The sequence below is a fragment of the Oxyura jamaicensis genome, chromosome 21, assembly GCF_011077185.1.
Source record: "Oxyura jamaicensis isolate SHBP4307 breed ruddy duck chromosome 21, BPBGC_Ojam_1.0, whole genome shotgun sequence".
Taxonomy (NCBI): domain Eukaryota; kingdom Metazoa; phylum Chordata; class Aves; order Anseriformes; family Anatidae; genus Oxyura; species Oxyura jamaicensis.
This window is the reverse complement of record NC_048913.1, coordinates 5,851,040-5,876,550: the sequence shown is the minus strand read 5'-3', so window position 1 is coordinate 5,876,550 and position 25,511 is coordinate 5,851,040. Positions and strand designations below refer to the sequence as shown.

Here is a 25,511-nt window from a genome sequence, read left to right as displayed (position 1 = left end):
AGTAAGATTGGACCAAACAAGTTAAATAGCCTTGTAAATTAGATAAAATTAACCCTTACTTCATCTCGTGCGCTAATAAAATACCTGAGCCTCCAGGAGCACAGATCACACGGGCATATTACGGTTGGTAACAGCTTCAGTTGAGACCTGTTTATATAAATTAGTGGCCTTATCTGATTCTGTGGCGGTCAAAAGCATAACTCCTGCTGACTTTCTTTATGGGGAAAGGTAAGGATTGAAACCTGTAGCCAGGTTTGGGCGTTTTGGCACATAGCCAGCGCTGGCCTCTGTTAGAAAGTCTTGCCTTAGTCCAGCAGCAGCTGACACCTTCCTTTTGGCTCCCCTCTGACCTCGGGGCATGTCTCATTAGCAGATTAAGCCCAGAGTTAAACAAGTCCTCTGGGAGCGGAGGGTGCAGCGTCTGCTGAGCCTGCCACTCTGGCTGAAATGATTTTCTTAAGGCCAGATAAGGACCCCTCTGACTTGCCAGAGGGGAGAAGATCAAGAGATAAGTTTTGTTTTGCAAAATCGGCTCCTGAATAAATCCTGGGAAAATCTGCAGTAAACCGCGATGTCACAGCTGCTAGCTACTCTCGGGGTAACTAAGAGGAAGGCATGTTAAGTTCCTCTGGCACCATAAATCTCTTACTTCGTATTGCCCAGTGGTGGGAAGCCTCCTGCCCTGCTCTGGCCGCCTCTCGCTGGCAGCCTGGCACGGGGGCGATGGCTTTCACACTCCACCTGCCGCCCCGACTGCCAGCCGGGGTCAGCCGGAGGTAAGAGCAGGGCAGGAGGCTCGCAGTGGGCCTGCCGCAGCAGGGATTAGCTGCCTCACTGGGCCGCTGCCCTCCCCAATTTTCTGGTCAGTAACTTTTTGAAAGGAGAGCGTGTCTGGGGCGGCAGGGAAGGGCAGGCAGGAGAGGGTGACGAGATGAAGGGGAAGAAGAAATGGTGGCTGGATTCTTTCCAGGGTGGAAAGCTATCTGTCCAAGAACTTCTCCAAGGCACAGCTTAAATATTCCTCCATCCACCATTAAATTACCGTAAATGGGTGACTGTGCAATGTCCTGACAGGCTGTGTGTAATAAGCAGTGCTGTGTCTCTTCTCCTTTATACCTCCGCATTTTTCTCTCTCCCAGACAGGAACTTCTGTGTCTGTAAGACTCATTCTGTCCAGGACTAAGCCTCCAGTCGGGACACACTTACTGACAAGTTGGAATTAAAAAGGAATGGGGACACGGAGTGGACTCTTAGACCCACGTCCATGTTTTTAAACTGCTTCCTACTAAAATGGACCTTTTCCTAAACTGCAATTCAGTCTAAACTTGCCAATGCAGAGCCCTCAAATCCTAAGTAGGGCAGGATAAAGGTAAACTATCGCTTTCTTGATGTTGGCTGAGCAGAGGATGCAGTGAGTGTAAAGGGAAGCAAAGTGCCAACAGCACAGAGCTGGAGCTTGCAGGCAAGAGCAAAACAGCCCCAGCCCCACAGCCATTCATGTGTTCAACAGCAAGCAAAACTTTTTGTTCAGGAGCATTGAGAACATGAGTGATCCGACTCTTAAGGTGTTCAGTTGAGTGGCTCAGTGAGAATAACTAATAATATAACAAATAACACAACTTCACGAGTGCCAAACGGCAAATTGTCTAATTGCAGAGCCTGCAGAAGGAGGTGAATTCAGGAGACCACAGGGCTCAGTTCTAAGTTTGTAGAAAATCTCCTCAGGAGGCAACAGGACCTAAAAGAGGACTAAGGAACGGTGGTAAAAGTGTGGCAAGTAAGAAAACAAGACAGAAATACTGCCTGCATAGGAACCCAAGCCAAAGCTCTCTCTAAAGGTGGAGCTGGGGAGCAAAAGAAACCCCAACTATGAGGCTAATGCAGCCACCGAAAGTCTTGTCTCTCTGTAAGGTCAGAAATCCTAGGAGCCCAGAAAGTGAAGCCCTTGCTAGTTTAATTTGTAAGAATTAGATGTAAGGAAGAAATTGAAAGTCTCATATGATCTTGTAGGAGCATTCAAGCTTGAATTTGGGCCGAAAGCATGTTGTATTGAGTGTGGAGTTTTATACGCCTGTAAAAAGTAGCAGAAATGACGGCAGGAAACCTCACTTCCCACTGTGTCGTTAGGGAACTTTCACCTCTCCCAAAAGAATGGCCTTTTATTTACTGTTTGTCTCTTGCTCAGGCTAAAGCCTTCACCTGAGTGTGAACAGTATCAAGGACATGAAAACTTCCCGCGGAAAAAAGATCAGTCCTGAAGTTAATGCTGTCAGCAGGATAACCAGCAAGTTGTCTTCCCCAGATGTCCCAAATTTTAATGGGGTCACCTTGCAAGAGTTGCCTGTAGGATATTAGAGGTCCCCAAGTAACTGTTGGGGCATAAAAAATGTTATGTCCAGGAGTTGCATCACAGGCAGATGTTCCTTTGACAGATCATCCTTTGCTTAACTGTTCTTCCATGTATGTTTCCTGACATTCAGTGCATCAGTGGCAGCTCTGGGGAATAGGGGCTGTGTGGATGTTTGAAACAGATGAAAGTGAAGAGTGAGGGACCTACTTTTTATTCTGCAATAGCAGTGGGAAAGCCTGGAGTGCTGGGTATGTGAGGTCCATTTCTTGCCTTATTTACTCCCCTTGTCTGATACCTTGCTACTCCCCTCTCTCCTCTTCCTGCCCTACCTTCCATCACTCCTCAGCTTGGCAGATTTTGCTGCACTTAACTGATCCAATCCTGCTGAGAGGCTGAAGTCCACAGTGATACAAAGGCTGCACATCAAACTCCGTGCTTATGCTGACAGTTTGTAGTGTTTCTCCTCCCCTTTCCAGAGAGATGTAGGTTGTGAAAGAGAGCAAGTGACTGTGTGCAGTTACAGTTGAACAGTATTTTGTAAATATTTCCTGAAAGCTTGTGAAATTTCTCACACGTTCCTGATTTCCCTTGAAGTCTGCAGAGTAGGCATACAAAATATCACCCAGTCTAGCTCTGAGCTCAGGAGCATGTAAACAGCCTTCAGTTTTACAAGCTTTGTGTAGATGCCAAAGCCCGATGGCCAGTGGTGATATGTCGAGGCTTTTAAAAACAGGCCCGTACACAAACCAAATTTTTAGCTATATGCTTTCTTACAGCTTTTTAGCCTGGACACAGCTTTTCCCTTGAAAATGACATCATCTGAGTTAAGGTTTCCCATGAAATGGCTCTGGCATAATTATCCTTGCTCTGACGTTTCTGGTGAACCAACTCACTGGTTCTTTGGTGTGTTGAGAGATGCATCAATGGTTTACAAACGGGGTTTGTCGTAAATTTAACTCACTTAGGAAATGGAACGAGGCTTTAGCTTTGCTAAAGGTTTTTGGGTTTCAGCCTTGCTTAGTCGTACTGGAAGAGCTCTTTGACCCTGCCAGAGATTAGTTCTAGTACCAGCTATGAGATAGGCTTAACTAGTCCTTAAAAATAAGCGTGTTAAAGCTTTCTGCAAGGGATTCATTGTGGGAACGGAACACCGCAGGTCCTAATATTTTATGCTTATTGTGCTGTTCTAAAGTTAATTGTAGGGATTTGGTTATAAGCAGTGATGTAATTTAGACTTCTTTTCTACTGTTCTTCCAACTTTTGGAAAACTTAAAGATTATTGAATCTTTAAAGTTTTAAGTGTGCTTATTTTTAACCATAAAAATCAATATAACAGTCAGATTCATACTCAGTACCCAGTGATACAGGGAACGACTGTAATCCTGGATCACAGGTGATAAGGCCACATGGCAATAACACCATTCAGAGAGCAACAAAGCTCTTTCTATTTTCAAGGTCCATTTTCCCAGTCCCCTGATCAGAGTAAACCTGCATTTGATTATGTGAATGTCCTCATTTATAGTACCAAGTAGTATTTTTGCGTTATAAATGCAACCTACTGTGAAAAAACGCATTGTCCTAAATTGCAGTTGTGAGCAGTAGCAGTCTTGTGTTCTTCCTCTTTTGGATCCTGCCGTTTGAATCACAGAGCAGTCAGATTATTCTGGTAACAGACTCCATTCGGTAGGTTATTTTTTGCAGAACGACAAGTGACCAACCATACATAACATGATGAATGCTGGGAAGGCTGCAGCTTGAAGAGCAAAAAGGATAGATTGACCCATAGATGTGTTAGGTAACAGAGATAGAACTATATTCTTTTTCAGTTTAAAATAAATAGAAAACGTTATATGCACTAGGAAAAAACAACTTGGTTGAATGTGTTTAGCTGTAGATTAATAGTTTAGAGATAGTGGGGGAAGCACCGTTTTATACTTGAGACTAGCCTTGTTGTGTCACTTGGAAAATCATACTGGGTGAAACCCCACAGTGACAATTAATGATCCTGGTAACATTTCAGGTTATTTCTATTTCTGACTTGGTAGTGCAGAAACACGGATAGGGTTGCATTAGTTGTATCTTCCTTATACACCAAATCCATCCTAGACAATTTGAATGTCTTGTTTCCTTGGATATCCAGGATTGTTCTTTGTACAGGAACTGCTGTATCAGTTTTACAGTGTTTGGGAGTAGCAAATGAAATCTTACATGTTTTAGTTGCAAAATAAACGAATGCTTGAAATCTCTCATTTAAATGTTTGGAGTAGCATGAACCTCTTGTTTAAAGTGCAGCTAGGACACCAGCCTGCAAGCAGCCAGCATTGCAAATTGTTACCTGTCATATACTGAAAAAAAAATGCTTTACTGCAGAGCAGATGCTATCTCCACGCATAGAACCAGAACTAGGTAACATACCAGATATACAGGAAGGTCAGTTATTTGAGCATTAAAAGTTATCTTTCTCTGTGTGTGTGTCTAGCAGACACAGGGATAGATATGAAATTTCTTGACAGAGAAAATTTGCCAAGTGTTTTGGAAATTTGTAGTGTTAGGCTAAAGATCTGATTTCTGTTGTAACTATTGTGTTGCTTGTAAACAACCTGTAAACAGAGGATCAACAGTGGGATCCATCCACCACCACCATACTGAAGTCCTACCTCCATGTAATACAGTCATTGTTAGTCTTAAATGAAACAATGCGACAGGGACTGGCAGTGAAAACACATCAAAGATGTTCATCGAGCTGTTGAAGTTGGAAGCATGTTTTAATTATTTCAAATTTGAAGCAGTTTGTCTCTAACAAAAGTTTCTTGCTGCAGATCATCCTGTGGGGTCGAACTGAGAAATGCCTGAAGGAGACCACAGAGGAAATCAGGATGATGGGGACAGAATGCCATTATTTCATTTGTGATGTAGGAAACCGAGAGGAGGTCTATCGGCAAGCCAAAGCTGTGCGGGAGAAGGTTAGTGTGTGTGGAAACTGTGTATAGGCAGAATTTAGTAATTCCTCATCTTTGAGGAGGAAAAACATTGTATTTGGAAAAAAGAAAGGTAGCCCTCCAGATTGTGTCGTACAAAGTCCAGCTACCTCTTTTAAGTGATTCAGAAGATTTACACAGCCTGCCAGCAAGAATGCCAAAAGCTATTAAAATAAGGATGTATTCAGATATAGCAGTAACTGCTGATCTGTGAGGAGAGATATTCGTTATAACAAGTCGTGTGCTTTTTTGCAGGTGGGTGATATCACTATCCTAGTGAACAATGCTGCTGTGGTCCATGGTAAAAGCCTGATGGACAGCGATGACGATGCACTGCTCAAATCACAACATATAAACACCCTGGGACAGTTCTGGGTAAGATAAGCTCTCCTATCTCATGTATTCAGACTTGGGAATGAGTGACAGATAACAGCCAGTAAACACGTGGCTGCTACAAGGTCTTTCTAAATGATGCTTGGTAAAATCAGTCTGACATGGAAGCAGGAAACACAGTATGAGGGGCAAAGGCCAGAGGAAAGAAGTCTAAAAAAAAAATTAGTTTGACAGGTTCTCTCAAATGGATTTCAGTTACTTCTAAAATATCACATTAAAAGCTTCCAGTAGCACAGCATTCGAAGCTTTTGTATCCCCGTTCTGTGATTTCCAGCAAAATATCTGATGGCTTTTGAGAAAGCCTGAGGAGAGCTGTCTATACAGTGATGTGTATGGAGCATGAGAGGAGCATGAGACTGCCTTGCTTTGGGAAGGAAACTCATAAAATAGCTTCTTGTGATTTCGTCACTTCACTGAAGACTTTATCCTCTACAAGATGTTTTTAACGTACAAAACACTCTGTTTATGGCCTTTATCTGTGGGCACTGCTTACATCTGCTCTAGGAAAGATTCTGGATATTTTTTTCCTACATAAGCTTTGCCTGTTTAAAAGCTTACAGAGAATGCAAGGCAACAAGGCCCTCTCCCACTCCTTTCCTAACTTAACAGACAGTGCTGTTTAACTTGTCTCTTTGTCACCTTATTTTTTTCAATAACTAAGTATTGTTTTTGTTGTATCTCTGCTGAGCAAACTTTTTTTTTTTTCTTTTTTCTTTTTTCTCCTCTGTGTTGTTCTTCAGACCACCAAAGCATTCCTGCCAAGGATGCTGGAGTTGCAGAATGGACACATTGTTTGCTTGAACTCTGTCCTAGCCCTGTCAGCCATCCCTGGTGCCATTGACTATTGCACCTCCAAAGCCTCGTCCTTTGCCTTTATGGAGAGCCTGACCTTGGGGCTGCTAGACTGTCCTGGAGTGAATGCCACAACAGTCCTGCCCTTCCACACGAGCACAGAGATGTTTCAGGGCATGAGAATCAGGTCAGTCCAGGGGAACTAGAATAAAGCATCTCATTTTAAATGAATCATCAGAATACACTCCTAATTAATGCTTCATTTAGTTAAGAGAATTTGATGTCTCATTTGGCTGCCTGGGAACAGAGGGTCACTCTAGGCCACCTGGGACTCAACGGACTGGTTCCCTCAGTTTGCTGGCATATTCGTACAGCCTGCCTGTACTGTGTGAGACATTTGCTTCTACCGAGAAATCTGAAAGCTATTTTTCCCTGGGTGTATTTGGGCCATTTGCAGCCACTAGAGAGGGAGCGTAGGCAATCTGAAAATTGAGGACATTCAAAAAGGAGAAATCTACAAATTACTTGAGAAGAATTAACAGTACAAATTCCTTCTTTATCCACTGAAATACTCAATTCTTTCCCACTAAAGGGAATGAGATCCATTTACTGAAGTAAGGCTGTTACTACCTCCTTTTTACCTCTATCTAAGAGACCAAGCTAAATTAACAACAACAACAAAAAAAAAGGCTGACCAAATTAATCTTTTACAATTGACAAAATAACCTCTTAGTTTGTGCTCTCTTAGTCAAGGAAATATGCAGTGTCAAGCCACTGTAGGAGCCAGGAAAAGCCTTATGTTTGGTACCAAAAGCAAGGAGGGAAAATACTCGTCTTTCACCTGCCAAGAATTTGAACCAAGCTAAGAGTGGTAGAGAGGAAGAACACCAACACTGAAGAGACAGCATTTGGCATTGGTTTGCAGACAATTTAAGAAAGTCCCTGAGTCAAGGTCCTGAACACTCTCTGCCACTTCATCCTAAAGGCACCAACATGCACATTCCTTAACTATTTAGCTAACTCAGTAGTAGAGGTTGGAACAGGACTTCATACACTTCTCTGCTACTTCCAGCCTGCTTTGGGGGATGTCTGAATGCCAGTAGCCAATCAGTCAGTGAATTACAGGACTTGGACAGTGATATCTTAAAGAAGGAGTTTGGTTAACAAATAATTATTTTATTTTTTACTTTATTTATTCAGGTTCCCTAATCTTTTTCCTCCTCTCAAGCCAGAGACTGTGGCTAGGAGGACAGTAGAAGCCGTGCAGATGAATCAAGCCTTCCTGCTCCTTCCATGGACGATGCATGTTCTTGTCATCCTAAAAAGGTAAGTATTTCCCTTGCCCAGCAATAGCCTTGCTAGTTAGGCAAGACTGGCTTACAATCCTTGCTGTCCACCAAGGCAAACTTTCTGAGGCTCTTATGGCAGATTTTCTTCCTGTACCTGTTTCGTAAAGTACCCCCTTTATGAAATGAGTTTCACTCCCAAAATTCTGTTTCCTGAGGTCGGAACTGATATCTGGGAAATTTCTTAACAGCTAACATATGCATCGAGTTGATTTTGATTTAGTAAGCCACTCTTTGGACTCTGTGCTTTGTATTGTAAAGGATTTCTGTCCAATAAAGTATGTATATCACAGCTGTATTTAGAGAACATTGTTAAAGCCGTGAAACTGTCAAAAATATTTTTCTATATGATTAGGAAAGGAATTTTAAAGTGCCTAAGGAAAAAAAGTCATAACTTCGTATCCCGATACAACTGAATACAAAAGACATTTAAAAACGTGCTTCCATGCAAGTTTGCACCAAAGTCTTTGCAAAACCTGTTTTGGTCAGGAACTGAAACAAGACATTGAGATTTCTGTCAAAAATAAATACTGCACGCTGAACAAGAAAAACATATGTACATATTTACACCTCCTCGTTTTGGAATAGACTAAAAGGTTTGTCTGATCTGCTTATTTTCTTTCTGTTTCTCCTGCAGCATTCTCCCTCAGGCAGCACTTGAAGAAATCCACAAGTTTTCTGGAAGCTACACCTGCATGAACACTTTTAAAGGCCGAACATAGACTTGGTGGTGGAAGGACTGTTCTTCAGTGAAACCAACACAAGCATGAAAATCCTGACAAGACTGTGAATCAGCAGTCTTGGCTTTTAGCCTGTTCATGTGACTTGCGCTGCTTTGAGGCAACACATTTCTTGCAGGTCATATCCATAGTAACATGACCTTTGCACAGGATTGAATGACTAGACTATGGACCCTTGGAAAGAAAAAACAAAAGCGTGAAATGTTTATATGATGTTTAATTCTTTAGAGTTCAATTGTTAAATCTACTTATAGGTTTAAGATGTAATTTTTGTTTTAAAGTGTCTGTAAGCTGTCTCAGCTGAGAGGCAGCACATCACACCCCAGACTTTATACGTTCTCTTCAGAGGAACTGCAATTGCAAATTGATTATGATTTCATTTCAGCTTTTTGAATGGGAAACTTAAAAAATAGTTTGAAGAACTACAAGTTATAGACATTTAATGGAAGCTTCCTTCCGTTCCTTCACTTTACGTTGATCAAGCTCCTGTCAAGGAAGGAGCAAGCTGTGGAGCAAACTGCTGTTTTCTTTGTTAAAGGCCACCCAGATCTTCTCTCAGAAGGACTGTTCTGTGTCCAGGAAACCTGTCTTACTGCACCTGTGAAGGCTGGAGAGGGATGCTCAGTCAGGAGAGCATACAGTTTGAATAGTGGAAGATTCCATCAATGAGCTCATATATGAAATTTAATTGTCTTTCTGATTATTTTTGTTCACTTATGATGAAAATATATCTATTTTTAGCATTAATCCCAGATTGCCACGCATGTAGGCAGCATCAGATTGGGAAGGAACTAAATCTAGAACTACAGCTAGAGCCTGCCTGTACAAACACAAATTCACTGACAATCCATAGAGAGTAAAATCCATTGTATCAATCTGCACAATGAAATAAGTGGAATAATTCTCTGAAAATAGAAGAGACAGTACTGTAGTGCTCATGAAATGTGAAGTTTGGAAGCACAGTTAGCAAAGATCTGATTAAATGCACGTTGAATTCAACTGGGAATATACCCATTGTTTTTAGGGACATTGAATCGGGCACTGATCAGTCAAAAGTGATAATCAGCCGAAAGTGATAACTATTGCTTGGACTGAAATGCCAGAAGCAGCTAGACATTATTTATTTTTGTAATGATATACTCTCTTTGACAGCCCAGTAAGAGCAACACTGCATTCCTGTGCCAGATGCAGCGTGCAACACTAGGCACAGTGTTGTAGTCGACACAAATCGGATCACTACTAAAAGAGGTATTAATGTCATTGCAATCCAGGAACGTAGCAAGCGGGACTGGAGAACACCTGAATGAAGCGTCTGAAGGAAAGCCACATGGTTAAAGTACAGGAGTAAAGTTAGCACTCCTGTCTTGAATTCTAACCTTTTTTCAGATGCCCTGTGGGACCCGGGGCAAGCTGATAATCTCAAGGTGCACCTTGACCTGCAAAACAGATATTTCTAGTGTTCCCCTACCTCAAAAGTTACAAGTCTTACTACCTTCATGTTTGTCAAATGCTCAACAAATTCAAATGGAACATGCTATAGAAAGGTTTTATGCAAAAATTTAGAGAAGGAAAAAAAAAAAAAAAAAAAAAGGAAAGAAAAAGGGAAAAAAATACCTCAAAGGTTGCAGTCTATAATTTCTTACAGAGATCAGAGTTCCAGCAGAAAAGCTGTGAGCCACATTCGAGATGTTTCTTTGGCTCTGCCCTGTAGAATGGAGATCAACTACTTAGAAGCAATGATGTGAATGTTAAAATCTGAAGGCCTGATCCTTACTGCAAATCAGTAGACGTATCTCTTCTTGAGCAGTTCAAGAAGAAGATACTGCAAAAAGTGTCACTGATGCAAGCCCCTTTGCCTGCACAGGTACTTTGAGGAGTTCTCTCTAGGTCAGTGCTTTCCTTCCGAGTGCAGAACATACAGGCTGTAGCACTGTGCCAGCTTTGACACGGTTTCTTACAATGGAGTTTTGTTTTGAATTCCTAGATGTCTGAGGCTCTCTGGAGAAGATGAAACTTTGATCTCTGTGATTTTGATGCCCACCCTAATAGATGCTTTCAACTTCACTTTTTTTGTCAGTTTTGGGGAGGAAACCTAATTCATTGAAAACACAGCTGCAATGAGGGGAGAACTCTTCCAGGATCTGCCAGGAATACAAAGGTACTACACTTAACCAAGAGACATGGGAAAGGAAAGGATGATTCCTCACCTTACGCATTGTCATCCTTTCTATTTTCTCATTGACCACAGTCAGGAATGCCAGGCTTGGAGATCTGAGAGCAAACAGAACTGGTGAAAGAGGACACCTCACAGTGTCCTCCTTAAATCAAACCTTTATGTTGAGACCCTATTCATTAATGACATGCTAATGCAAAAGTGAGGTTAAAAACTAGCACACACATTTAAATGCATTCTCCACTCATCTCCAAATCCTGTCCCTTACATGCATCTGCTCTTTTTCTGCACTGCACAAAAGATGTTCCCTATCTACAGAGGTTGTTTCACATGCTAAGTGCTGTTGATTTCTTTCTAATGAATATAAACAAGTCAGAATGTAGCAGAGACTCATCGTCTCACTCCTCTCATACACACACACATGCACACTTCCCTCTCTTTCCCTCAGGGTCTCTGAGCGGACAGCAGGTCAAATAGCAGTCACAGTGGGGGAGAGGTATGCAGCAAACAGAAAATAATGAGGAAAACATTGACTTTGCTTTTCAGATAGTAAGGAAGAGTTGGGTAAGAGAGTTTCTTCACTTGTGAATGTTGCGAGATAGAATGCTCTACATACAGTGAGGTACTTGCAAGTCTGGATGAATACATATGAAGAGGGTTTTTTTGCTTTTTAAAAGAAAGCCTCTGGAATGCCTGCTGAGGTCTGCTGTCCCTTTGCACATAAGGTTGGTATTGGGTAATTTTGAAGTGCTGCAAATGTGGACAAGCTTTGTAGAAGCCTAAGGCCTTCTCAAAGGCATTTCCGCCCTTTGACTTATTTTAATTTTGGTTTTCCCTGCTCTCTCCACTGCCTCCTGCTTTCCACTCCACTAAACTATTTTTTTTTCCTTCTGTATTCCTGTGTCATTACTGCACTTTTCAGTGCCACCATCTTGAAGCCAGATGTCATACAAAGGGTCTGGACTAAATCTAAATCAGGGTATGTATTTATTATCCAGCTGGAGGAATCAAGGTGAAGCTGTAGGAGCAGGTCACAGAGGTTTCATATGAAATTAGGTAAGTTCTTCAGGTTTTACTTGCTCCAATCTATGAATTAAAAGGCCCTTACTGTAGCTAATATACAGGAGATTGCTGCTGTTTTAAAATTGGAATGATGATAAAGAAACGTTAGCCATTGTGGGACATGCATTGTCCTGACATAAAAAAGACCCCTTATTTAAATGAAAAGACCCTGTATTTAAATTTTAAATATTTTCAGTTCCAGGTGGTTTCAGAATCTGGTGTTTGTACCAAGGAATTTTCATTATTAGCAAGCCAGGGTAGGGAGAGAGAGGGAAAGGCTGGAAGGAGTCATTTGTAAGTAAATCTGATTTTTATTGATTTTGTATTTATTTTTTTATTATTATTATTAAAAAAAATAATCTCATCGCTTCATGCAACCTTGGTAAACTTTAAAAAGATCCTTCCTGCTGTATGGTATATTTTAGGAGGATGAAGGAAAAAGGAGTGAGCCCTGAAAGTGGGAACTAAACCCTACCTACCCATGCACTGTTTTATTGAGGTTAAAAAGTGACAGAGTCCATCACAATAATTCTTCTAGAATCACAGAAAGTGCCTGGGCAAGTGATTCTACTGTTTGCAAAGAGAAACTTGTTGTACTTTTATGTAATGTGTTAATTAGTGTGGGTGGATATGACCAGATCTAGTCTTGCAAGCCTTTCAGACAACTCCCTGAACACTCCCACCTTGAGATATTAACAGATAGCATTACACTTGCCAAATCTCATAAAAGCCCACTAACAGACTTAATGCAGGCACAGTGTAAGTGGGTGCATTTATTTCAAAGAGAACAAACATCTGCTTGTAGCAGACGTGAATTCGGCCTAGTGTTTTCCTCTAGCTGACATTCGACTGCTGAGAAAAGAATACAGGGTGACCTTGGATCGTCTATTTTGCTTTTATTTCTTGATGTGTCTTTATTAAATTAAATCTGGGTGATGGCCACTTTTTTGACAGCCCTTGTTTGTAAGTTTTTGGGGTAAAGCAAGCTTATGTCAAATGCATTTTACACATTTTTCACCAAACAAACAACAGCTCTGAGAACCAGAGCTGCATTGTCTTTGCACCTCCCTGGTGCTGAGATCCTCGGTCTTGTGTTGTTTCTCAGCCTGCTGGAGCTCGGAAACTGAGCAAACCCCGTCAGTCACAAGCAGCAGTTGCAGTCAGCAGTAAACAGAATGCTCTTTGTTGGAGTGCTTTTCTGAAAGAGGCTTGTGAATAGTAGCAGGCACCTCTCACACACTTTGGCAACTCGGAGAAAGGCAAGAAGAAAACCTGAACTTTACCTTGTCCCCTGCTGCTCATTCTCTTTATCCAGCGTGTCCCACAGGAAGCTGGCAATTCAGTCACCTCAGCGACCAATAAACTGTCTTCCTACCCTTTATTCTACTGAGATCGCACCAATACCTTACTTCAATACCTTCACAGAGCTGACAGTTTCAACAGAAACAACCCTGTCTGTATTCTAGAGAAGAGTCAGATCGGCAAGGTAATGTCTTGGAGAGACCAGGCATGGTCTGGGGAGGCTCAAGTACCCCAGTCTGGGGCTGGAGATGGAACACACACAGCACAACTTTGCTGTTGCCAGTTAGATAGAGAGTTCTCCCTGCTCCTGTCTTCTTTTCTTTAAACATACACCCTCTTTTGTTTCTGTAACAGATCCCTCAAGCCCTCAAGGCTTTAGCAGAAATACACAGATCTAGCCTTTGTGGACTGGATACAACTGAAAAGAATAGACCTCTGAGGAGACGATTTATAGCTTCACACCTTCCCAAAGAGACCAGGCTTATGAGTTCCTTATGTTAGCATTTGCCCCATATCTGCGTTTAAAGTAAGGAGATTGGGCTAGCACTGTCTTAAGTAGCAGGAATTCTCAGAGCCCATTCCTGTTCTTCTGAAGAGAAGTCTGAGCAGAAACATAACGAGATATTACACATATGTTCACCTTTGCTATGGGTGTCACGTCATATTAACATTAAAAAAAATGAGGCACATCTATATGCTGACTGTTTTCTACAAATCTACAGAACAGTTCCTCCTTAAGTGAGGGAATGAAGCACTCTAATTACAGCTGAGAGTGACCAAGTGCAAGTACATGAGAAAACAAAACAGAGGATAGATACAATCTTAGGGGGAGTGTGGTGGCCCTAAACAGCCAGAGGCAAGACTCCACCTTATATTCCTGAAGTTGTATCATAATAGGGGCATTGTGATTTCCAACAAATACAAAGTCTATAAAAAGAGTTTGTTACTGCTGTTTATTCCCGTGGGTCACCATGCCCTAAAAAGCAGTCTGTTAACTTTGTATCTTGCTGGCTCAGAACACTCCAAATACTCCAGTTATGGTTTGCTGTCTCTTGTTTATTTTTATTTTTATTTTTTTCTGAGGAAGGCAAAGAAACCCATATATGTAAAAACAAGGAAGAATAATTTTTGACTCACTACTCACTTTTTCTTAGCCAGCTGCAGTCATCTATCATGCCTAAGTATTAGGACATGTGGTTCTTTGGGTTGCATAGGAATCATGCTAACCTAGTAGTACTAGGTAGATGTGGCTCACTTCCTTTTCTTCTTCTTTCTAATTCTTTTTCTTCTTCTTCTTCTTCTTTTTTTTTTTTTTCCTTATGTAAAATCATTATGTTATATGAATTTTATTTATCTGAAAGAGCTGTCTCTGTATTGTGCAGGCTTCTCACAGAGAGGCATCCTTGGTAATGAAATTTCCTTGTGTTAATCCAATACTAATGAAAAGAATGCAAAAGTGAAAAGTTACTTCTGAGATTTTCCCCAAGCATCTTCTCAAGCAATGTAGAATTAATGTAGATGAACAGTATTTGAACATCATTGACCTAAATCTAGAAATCTTAGAAACCTGCTGGCTTTGTATGGAAATGACCCTTCCTAAATTTACTTCTTATGTGTCTCCAAAGCAGTTCACCACTGAGATTTGACCCCTGACCAGTTCCGTCCCTGGAATCACCATTTGCAAACATTGAGCATTGTGAACACATTAACTTAAACTCTTCTTCCCTACTTGGCACTTTGAAGCATAGCCCCCAACTGCTGCTTCTGCTCTGGGCACTGCTACAGAGTGCTCCCAGGTACTGCCCCAGCACATTCCAATATTAACATTAGGTATGAGAAAAGGAGGCAATTCATTGCTATCTTTGCCAGGAAAGTCAACTATTTAGTGCCTTTATGCAGAGAGAGGACAGAAATAACACAGAGGTGATATGATTTCAGGAATATTTGGCTGTATGGAAAATGCTGTCATATGGAATAAAGGTTTATAATAATATGGGCTCATCTCAGAAGAATGTTAACAGAAGATGGAAAAGGTTGTAATGGAAAACAAGTGAGATCAGAAAACACAATTCCTCTTCCTGGAGCCTGCTGGGAATGCTGATTTCATGCAGACATGCTATAGTCAAGTCAGTTCACAAGACTTGCATTGTCATTATACCCCCTGCAACTTTGCCCATTACAAGTTTACTGGAGGTGACAAGCTTATTGTCTCTGCTCTCTCAGCTGTTGAGTGTAGATTTTTTTTTTTAATATCCATCCATCGGAGACTAAAGCAATTATTGGGTTTAGTGTCAGCCTGAGATAATGGAGGAGACTTTTTCAGGTACCAGAAAGAAAAGTCACAGCATCTCCCAGCTGATTTCTTAAGGTGTCAGGTGACATTTATCATTGTGAATAATAAAGTAGGAAAAGTGTGACTAAAATCAGCAATAGGATTAAACACAATCATAAATCAATTTGTCAGCTATTGCTTGGTGCTTGGCTTTTTTTTTTTTTTTTTTTTTTTTTCTTTTTTTTTTCTTCTTTTTTTTCCCCAGCAATAGAATACCTTGTGGTATCTTCTGGACTGTCACCAGGGCTCCAAAGTAATAGGGAATACTTGTAGAGCTGGACAATAATTTATTACCATTCTCAGGACTATGCTAAAAAGAGTAGTGAGATTGGCACCAGCAAGCAATATTGTATGTGCTTTAGTAGCTGAAGAGTCTGAAACTTTCAATATTCTAATGTTCTTGACTATTCAGTATTAGCTATCTGACATGTTTCTCGAATGCAAAAAAGCACATCTTCACCCACATCAATTATTATCATACTTTTGAAGCAAACATGTTTAGTTTCTCTGTTGTCCAATTGGCGTAAGTGAGGTTTAACAAGCATGTTAATTAAATGAAATATAGGCTTGAATTTTTTTCAGGAGGAATTTGATAATGACACAAACAACTATTAAAAAAAAAAAAAAAAGTCGTGCAAACAGCTATGTTTAATCTTTCAGTAGAATGACTGCTTTGGTTCTATCATTAGAGTTACAGCATTTAGCCTTCTGACCTCATTTTGATTAGTTTTAAACATACAGAGTCAATGCATCATCATTCACTCCAGTTTTAAAAAAAAATTTCCTTATACATATCTTCTCCATTCAAACAAGTTAAAGAATTACAAGTTTTCTCATGTAAAAATTATAATTTAATTTTTAACTCAGGCAAGTACTCCACACAACTCTCATGCCCTACATCAATTAAAAGAAAAGAAAAAAAAAAAAAAAAAAAAAGTCATGTTTCCTATGAGGCAATCTGGTAGCTTGCAATTTTCAGTACTTCTGCTTGAAAACCTCTTAATCTTTCAGCCAGATTTGTCATGACTTCTAATCTTGCACAACAGAGGAATTTATATTCTATGTTTCTTCAGTGATATTCTTGCAAATAACCACTCAGAGAAGACATTCTTTTGAATGAGCCATAGAAGCCATGCCGAGTTTACTTTAGTTGGGATCGATTTTTGCTGATCCCTTCATTTTTCATCATTCCATCTATCTCTTCCAAATTTTCCTGTTGGGGAGGCCTGTGTTTTGAGAGTTCCTGAGCCAGAATGCTGTGCATGCAGATTATTCATCTCCTCGCCTTCCCTTCAGGCAGTCTCTCACCTGTTCGTGCCTGTGTCCACACCTTCTCATACATTAACATTGCAAACTGCCCTAAATATCTTTGAGATTAGCTTCCTTTAAAGCATGAAATGTACCAAAAGCCCACAGAGCTTGCATTATGCTTGCCTAACAAGTTTACAAGTGCATATTCTTTTTAAGGTCTTCATGATTTGAATTTGAACTGGGAGGGACTGTTAGGTACTGATTGGCCTGAAATCATAGTTAAAAGGGGAATTGTAAACTAAAAGTCAAGTATCAGCATTGAAGGAAGGCAAATTTGCTAAAACGCACAATACAGGTGCAAAAAGTGCAGAGTGCTAACACAGATTTAGGTGCAATGTTCTCATTTCTTGGGACAAAGAATTGAAATTTGGATCTAGTGGCTCTTAATAGATCGGTAACGATGAAGCAGAAAATACACAATTAAGCACACAAACACCTTCCATCTGTCTGAATGCTGGAGATATAGTGCAAGCCCTGAACTGCAGGATACCCAGCACTGCTGTTTGATTCCTTCTATTAATTTACAAATCAGAAATATTAACATAGATTGGATCTAATGATACCTAAAAGTGTCCTCGTGCAGCATGAAGTACAGATCATGGTGGATCTGCTTTAAGGGTAATAGCTCATATTCTAGTGGTTTTCCTTACAGCTAGCAGTACTTTTTGGCAAATCTTGCTGTAAAATTAGCCTGCTTTCTTTTAATGGATTATTTTTAAACAGACTTCTTTCAAAATTTAATTCATCAAATAGTTTAAATACACAGTGGTTCTCAGCCAATAATTTGCTTGAATGTATTCACCATAACTACCACTTTGAGCATTTGCCATTCATTAATGTGTAGTTTTCCTGTGGAACTGGCCATCCAAATCTCACGGTGGCTTTACTTTCCCCTGGCTGGATGACTTCCAATCCCACAGAAAGCTTTGTAGGGGCTCCAATATGTCTGATGATGACTGTAAGATGGCTTCTGGCAACAATATTAATGCAAATGCATATTTGAATTCACTCTCATGACATATTCCAATCTTGTGATCAAAAACGTTCTTACAGAAATCTTCAAGGGAAAAAAAAATCTTGGGATACTGTCAAAACTTGTCAAAAATTTGCCTTTACTTATAGCAGCAAATGTTCACAGTCGGACTTTGATTCTTTCACAGGATTCACCTCTTTCTTAGCCTCAGACAGTAAGGAAAAAAAAAAAAAAAAAAAAAAAAAAAAAAAAACTTAATATCTTGATATTGGAAAAAAGCTTACTGTTATGGACATGATCTCCTAACATCAGGGCATGGCATATTTTCATATGAAGGGAAATAGCTTTATGATTCTTTGGGATTTGTTTTGCAGCATACTTGCTCCTAGTTCATTTCATAAAACCATAAGTGGAATAAAGTTATACTGGCACTTAAATTGAGAAAGTGAACAATGTAGGAAAAGAGCAGACTATCCAAATGCACTGAGAACACAGGTGCATTAGTAGAAAGATTGTGCTTGCTGCTGAGCATAATTCAATTCACCTGATGTTTATACTCCATCTTTGCTCAGAATTTTGAATATAGATTTGAAACTCTTATATCAAAACCCCAAGTACCATATTTGACACACATAGCACTTTGCAAACCTTGCTCTACCAGGGCATTTCAGTTTCTATTGTATACGTAGGGCAAAGGAGAAACAGCAAACTATACGGTCTTGCCTGATGTCACAGAAGGAGGCAGTATATAATTGCAGTGGTGGTATAACCCCTAGGGTCACGCCACAGCCTCTGCATGACAGCAGCCTAGGTCATATGTTGCTGGCATCCAGCTCAGAGGCAAGTGCTGCCACTGCGAAGTGCCACATTTGGGAAGTATCGCAAAATGTAGCATTTGCCCATGAATTTTTGCTTACTTCATTACCTACCTCTGTATAGGCAAACCCTAGTGGCAAATTTGTAATAGGGGTTTCATACTTGTACTTCACCCTTTAGATTAGAGTACAGATTCCTCTTAATGTCATAATTACAACATCTCCATGCCTTACACCAGCACCACAAACCCAGGCTGGATATGCCGGCCCTCTGGCCTGCCTGCCGCAGCGCGACACCGCGCATGGGGGACAAGGGGCAGGCGCCTGCTGTGCTGGCCTGGCCTGGCAATGCAAAGGCTCTGAGGATTTAAGCACAGAAATGGTTGCTTGGGGCACTCACCAGATTTTTTTTTTTTTTTTCCTTGAACTTTTTAGCAAACGTAGCCTTTGTTTGCATTTTTCTGTGGTATGTGTTTACTGTTCATTTGCGCTGCACATGCTGTGAGAAATTAAGCCATTATGTTGGTATTTTTTCCCTTTCTCCTGCTTTCATTCTTTTACAACCCCTTCAAAATCCTTACAATTCCTTTCATTATTTGATGTTAACAGGACAAAAGAAATAAATACTTGAAAGAAGATACAAGCTGTGTTTCTGTTTTACTTTGGAGCTGCTGTGGTAACTGAATACCAGTCTGCAAGGTCAAAAAAAAAAAGGTGGTGGGGGGGGGAGAAGCCAGAAAACCTCAGCGCTCAAACCACAGGTTGCGTTGCCTATTGTAAAGCAATTTTCAGCCCACATGCCTAAAGAGCCTAACAGTTGCTCTGTAAATCTCCGAGTGTTTCATATAGTTTCCTTGTCATGCGGCCATTAAGTTTTATAACCTTTATATTTCAAGTGAAACAATGAACGTGAATTCCTTCTAAAATGTCCTAATAGGTTCCACATGGCAGCAATTTTTTAATATTTGGGTTGCTCGGTAGGTAGCACGCCCGCCTGCGGGACAGCCGGGCTCGGCCCCGCCGGGGAGCAGCTCCCGCGGGGGCCTGGCCGCCGGCCTCGCCTCAGCGCCCTGAGGGGGCCGCGCGTGCTCCCTTCCCGCCGCCGGCGGGACCGTTAACGGCCGGTCGGAGCCGTTGTGGGGGTGGGCTCGAGGTGAACGGAGTTTATTTATTTACTTATTTATTTATTGGGGCAGCAAAAGAAAACGAAATGTAAGAAAACGCCTCAAAACAACGGTGAGAAAGCGTTTGTGCGCCCTGGCTGCGGGAGGCAGCCCGGCGGCCATGTTGAGGGCCGTGGCGGGCCCTGTGTGTGTCGTCTGTAAGGTAAAAGCTGCTTTCCTAAACTTTCTCTAAGTTTGCGAATGCTGGAGTTTAGGGAATAGGCCAGAAATTATTAAAATAATCGCATCAGCTTTTCTTTTTTTATTATTTTTTAATATATATATATATATATTAATGGAGTGATTCTTAAACCAGAAGTTGTAAACCATTGCGCTGCATTTCTGTTCCTCTTGCCCTTAGTTTTCCTGTGCTGGTATAATTCACACAAATTCTTTTACACAAAAAATAATTATTTTGCCTCTCTGTGTGGTGAATGGAAGGAGCCTGGAACTAGGATGCTTGAATTCTATGACTGATTTTCTGTGTCGGTCTGTACAGCTGCTGTATCCATCCCGTTCCCTTTTACATGGCTGTGAATAGATTCAGCAGTTTGGAAGAGTTTGTTAAAATCTCTCCTGAAGGCTTTGAAAGTTTGCACAAAGAACTGCTGATATGGACAATTGCAACAGTTGTCTGTTATTTTAATGGTGAGATTATCCTGATGCAGTGGTACCTGTGCAGGTTCGACTGTTGAGAATTACAGATACTGGGTGAGTTATGCAACGTGAGCTGAGAGTTTGGTGTGTATCCTCTGATTTTTTTTTTTTTTTCTAATGCAGTTGTTTGAAGTTTGATGTCTTCCTGACAACCTTGTTTGGCTCTTCATAGCAATTTTCATGCCCTGAAAATATGCAGGGGTTAGGTGGGGGATGCTGGATCATGTTCTTTGATAAGGGCCTGGGATTCCTTTAATAACAAGGACTCTTTGTTGCAGACTGATCTTGTGCTACCTCAGTGTGGGAGTAGTGAAGTTTGAAATGGATGGTGTCACCAAATTGGTGACCACATCAGAACTAATCCCGTCTGCACTGTTTACAGACAAATTAAGCTATGTGTCAAAGCAAGGTTATTTGGTGATCCTGAGAAGCCATTTTAATATTATTCTTAAACCACGAGGAATTTCCACTTACTGTAAAGCTGTCAGGCGGTTCCCCCGCCCCCCCATCAGTGGAACATCAGCCTTGTTCCCTGCATGTACAGTGATACCGTAACGGTATTTTGGGATGCTGAGATGATACATGTCAATAATAATATGCTGCTTGTGAGAGTTTCTGCTGATGTATTAAAAGCTTAGGTGTATCAAAGCTGTGGAACAGCTATACAGTCCTTTGTCAGGTCAAAGAGTATAATGAAATTAAGGTTTACAGGAAACTATTATCAGTTAGCAGAGTTAATTAGCCGAGTCTAGACACATCCTAACTCACCATCTCATAGAGTCAGAGAGTGCCAGCAGGTGGATATAAAAACATGTTGATTCGTAAAGTCCAAGATTAAACATGAGAGTGCTAGCTGCTTGGCAGAGCAGTAAAAGCACGGCAGGGTTGGGTTGTGTGCTGTTTTCCAATGGTGTATCCAGTCACTGAGAAGGCCATCAAATACATTTTCTATTGTGCCAGAGAGTGTTGGTAGCAGTCCCAAGCACAGCAGGAAAATAATGAAAGTCTGTCAAAAACGTACGTTCTTGGGCAGATTTTCCAGTGGCCTGCATCACCTGGCTCGGAGCTCTGATGTGTGTAATCAAGAGGTGACGCTGAAAGTGCTTTCTGGGAGGTGAGGCTGTGCTCTGCTGCTGCCCATGCAGTGGGGTGACTGCAGGGTGCTCTTGGGGCACCTCTGGGAGCAGGGGAGGACGTGTGGGAGAGCTGCAGGCACTGGCAGTGGTCAGTCTGCGGAGATGGACAAAGCCTTTTGCATAGTGCACTGCAGGAGTAGCTTATGGATTGCATAAAGGCCCATGGGATCAGGGAATCCTTTCCTCCCAAAGGGCAGTGGTAACATGGCTTACTGTCCCAGCCTTTCCGTCGATGACTTCGTGGGATTTAAGGGGAGAAAACCATCAAGGGTCTTCCCGCTTATTCCGTGTGTTATCGCAGTTAATGGTCTGCCTTTTGCAATATTTTGTCTGTTATGTTCCTTTCTGAGGATCTCTCTCGAGCTGCAGAAAGGAGGCAATGGACATACTGGGCGAACTGATACCTTGGAGATGGGTACAACTAGTAGGAGCGGTGTGCCAGTCCCACTGCAAGGTCTGCCAGCATGGATCGGGGCCGTTTTAGGCTGCCAACTTTTCAGGCAGCGCCACGTCTCTGGAAGAGCATTATGGTGCAGAGCGGGGGTGTGCGGGCTGGGTGCCATCCAGCCTTGGGAAAAGTGATAAACTTGGACACAGTATCAGGCAAATGTTGCTGACTGTGGAACTGATATTTTTGCTCCTGAGGACGAGGCCTGTTGGAGTTCTGAGCATAAATAATTATTATCTCTCCAGTGCAAAGGCTTTGTGCTTGGCCCTCCGTCCCAGCCCCCGCTCCATTCAGCAGGGTCAGGGAGAAGGGGATAAGGGGCGGTGTCTTTGGCTGACATGAGCCCGCTGGGGAGGGATGAGAGGAAGGGGGTCTTGGGGGCTGGGTTCAGAGCAAGGTTAGCCAAATATCGGATAAATTAAGCAAGAGAAACAGACAGCTCAGCTTGCAGTGAACTTTTCACCCAGCTAACCTGTTCCTCACCCTGCATTGCACAGGTGGAGTACAACTCGAGTAGAGCACAACCCTGGCTTTCCCTGCCTCCTCTTTTTGCTGTAGTGCAAGGCATGGCCAAGGGGAGAGCAGGAATGGAAAGGAGTTTGATCTGCTGTTTGGAGTCCAGAAAGTATTAGAGGTCTAATTGCTGTCTTAAGAGCACTGAAGTTTAGGCCACTAATTGCAGTGGGGTTAGCGTTTGTTCCAGTATGGAAACAGGACCAATAATTTCTGATCATAGAGAACTGGGAAGAAATTCCATGCTGGAGAGGGCAGGGAACAAATAGCGTCTAAACAGGAATGATTAGAGTTTCTTTGTGGGAAGATGCAAGACTGGTGGGAATTCAGGGAATTCTGATGTTTATATTTCTCTGACTTTTCTTCTGCATTTGCAGTGCAAGTAAATACAAATAATTGCTGACAGATGTTGTAAAAACATAGCATTATGCTAACCGTTAAGCTTAATTTTGTTCTCAGTTACTAATATATATTGTAAGCTGTACATGGTCTAGTTTGGCTCTTACATCACCTATATGTAAATCACGGGCTTTGCTCCAGAGATACAGAACCAAGAGCAGAATTTGGTTTGTTGACCTTTTCCAAAATACCTACTGCTTCTTCTCCCCTCTCCAAACAAAGCTCCAAGCAAGTTAAAGTTAATAGGGTGGCAAGTTCTTTGGAAAGTAATTCTGGTAGAGCACTTAAACCCTCATTCTCTAGGTTAAAATCAATGTTCTGAAATGAGAACTTTGAGTTCTCTGCTCTTCCTATTCACTCATTGTAGGCAAGGAAGGTCTGAAACCAATAGAAGCTGCCTGTTGCACAGTATTTCCAGTCCTGTATTTTTTTCCTGTGTTTGTGTGCATAAATTCTGTAAAAGAGGCTTTAAGACACTTTTACCGGTAGTGAAGCTTCAGAGGGTAAATGCCAGGAGCTCTGTGTCTAAAATGGAAAGATCATTGTATAAACCTAGAGATAAGCGCTGACTTCAGGGAGCTGCGAGCCTTCCTGGATCAGTGTTTTCAGCTTTGCCTCCTGCTCTGCTCAGTGCAGAATGATGGTTTCCCTCCCCCATTTTGGATCTGGGAAGGAGGTCAAGTTTTTCTCGCACTACATGCACATTTCGGTTCACATACAGCTCCTCAGCCACTGCCAGGTTTACATTAGGTGATTGGCTGCAAAGTAGTACTGACAGCATCTCCCTTGGTATCCAGAATTCCTGGGTGTTGAGGAAGGACAGGAGCTCAGCCTGACGTTACCGCGTTGTCCAGATGTGTGTTCAGGCCAGCCCAGCACTGCAGCAGAGCGGGGAGCTGTGGGCTGCAGCTACCCCGGTGGTGGCTCCAGAACTGGGGGGAAGGATTCACCAAAGTGGGAGCTGGAATGGCCATGCCTGCTGTAGAGATTACCATTAGTCTTTCCAGTTCACTCTTGCCTCTCGTGCCAGAGTACAAGAATGTCATTTTGCTTTTTTAATGTTTCAGCATTTTGCCCAGCAGGTGAGAAAGAAATGCAGAATGGATGTGGAAGCTCGGTATTTCTCCTGACAGAGATGGATGTGGTGCTGTAAGAGTACGAACTGTAGTGAGGTTGCACTTGGGTTCCTGAGCCTGCCTGTTGCATCAGCCTGTTGCTGATGCTACTAGCTTTTTATCAAATGTTTTTTCTCCTTGTGCAGTTGTTTAAAAAATAAAAAGTGGTTGAAATCTGCGTAAGGCAGCACTGCTCTCTGCTGCCCCTTCCCCTGCAATGACAGGAACATTTTTCTACGTTTGGTGAACCCTATCCCAGAATGGATTCTGTTCAAACTCACTTTCTGTTTGCGTGTTGTGGGCCTTTAGTTTGTTGTTCTGATTTTATTTTGTTCTCTTGGGATGGCTCTGGCTGACTAATTTTGCAGACTGTTGTTTTTCAAATGCAAGTGCCACCAATGGGGCAAGGACAAGTTCAGCGGCCACCAGATAAGCAAGACCACTCTTTTTCCATCAGTTTGAAGAGATTCAGCAGAGCTCTAAGTAACACCATGATCTTCCTAAAGACAAATTTGCCTGTCTGATCTGCCAGTTAGAGTGTATGTGCGCCATAAAACGCACTCCCTTTTAGACATGTTGGTGAAGTTTCCCAGACCTGTTTGGCCATTCACCTTATGGCTTGAAACCCTCGTGTCAGGGGAGGCTTGTTCCTTCTACTGTATTTTTTTTTTACTGCCCCTTGAGTGACATCATTCAAATGGTGAGTCTCTGAGAGATGATTCATACCAAAAAAAGATCTAATAATTGTTACCAGTTATTCAAATCAGTGTTACTGATTTCCCGCATCCTCCCACTGGTCCCTTGAGCTCCCCCACCCACTCATTTTTCCTAATAATTCCCAGGCTTTCTGGCTGTGTGCTTGGTATGCCCTCTTCTGTGTTAGTGTGCTAAGGTGTATCTAGCTCTCCCCTGAGGAGCATTTAGGGCTTGGCTGCAGCAGCTTGTGTAGGCAGATACAGGCTGGGATTGAACTGGCTAGGTGGATTGACTGGTGACGGCCTCAGTAAAGCTCCAAACCGCTTTCACAGCACATCTTCTGTTTCACTCTGCTGTGTCGGTATTGTTGGCAGTCTCTGAGGTAGCTAGATCAAAGCTGGATGAGTAATGTGTCTGCAGGCTACAGTGTTGGGGTGCACAGAACTATGAACTGGATTCTCTGGAGGAGCTCTGCAAAGAATTAGGCTAATTACCTCTCTGCTAGCAGAGACTTGCTCCAGTAGCGACCCTATGTGCTGCTGCTGTTCCAGTTTGCAGTTAAGAACATTTCTTCTCTCTCACAAACACAGATCTGTAACTCATGAGGCTTGTTTCTCCAGCACCACAAGTTGAAATCTGTGGTGTGGAGTGATTCATGTTGTCAGTGTAGAAAGCAAGCTGCTGTTAAGACTGGCCATTATTTTCTTCAACCAGCTCCTCAGTCTGTCCCCTTTCCCCCATCACGCTCTTTCTTCATATCCCTGTTTTTTCTCCCTGTTCAGGTCCTGTACACATCCATTTTCTCATTGCTCTTACC

General features: G+C 41.9%; 1 protein-coding gene across 3 annotated transcripts in view; it reads left to right on the top strand.

Annotated features, from left to right (window-relative positions):
• DHRS3 (dehydrogenase/reductase 3) overlaps positions 1 to 9,605 on the top strand; it is a 37,835-nt gene extending 28,230 nt beyond the window's left edge. For all 3 annotated transcript variants that reach the window (XM_035344570.1, XM_035344569.1, XM_035344572.1), the window contains 5 exons: positions 5,170 to 5,313; positions 5,584 to 5,703; positions 6,462 to 6,700; positions 7,714 to 7,839; positions 8,497 to 9,605. In XM_035344570.1, coding sequence (XP_035200461.1) covers positions 5,170 to 5,313; positions 5,584 to 5,703; positions 6,462 to 6,700; positions 7,714 to 7,839; positions 8,497 to 8,581 — 714 coding nt within the window. In that variant the 3' untranslated portion in view covers positions 8,582 to 9,605. The remainder of the gene's footprint in view (positions 1 to 5,169; positions 5,314 to 5,583; positions 5,704 to 6,461; positions 6,701 to 7,713; positions 7,840 to 8,496) is intronic.
• The last annotated feature ends 15,906 nt before the right edge of the window (positions 9,606 to 25,511 follow it).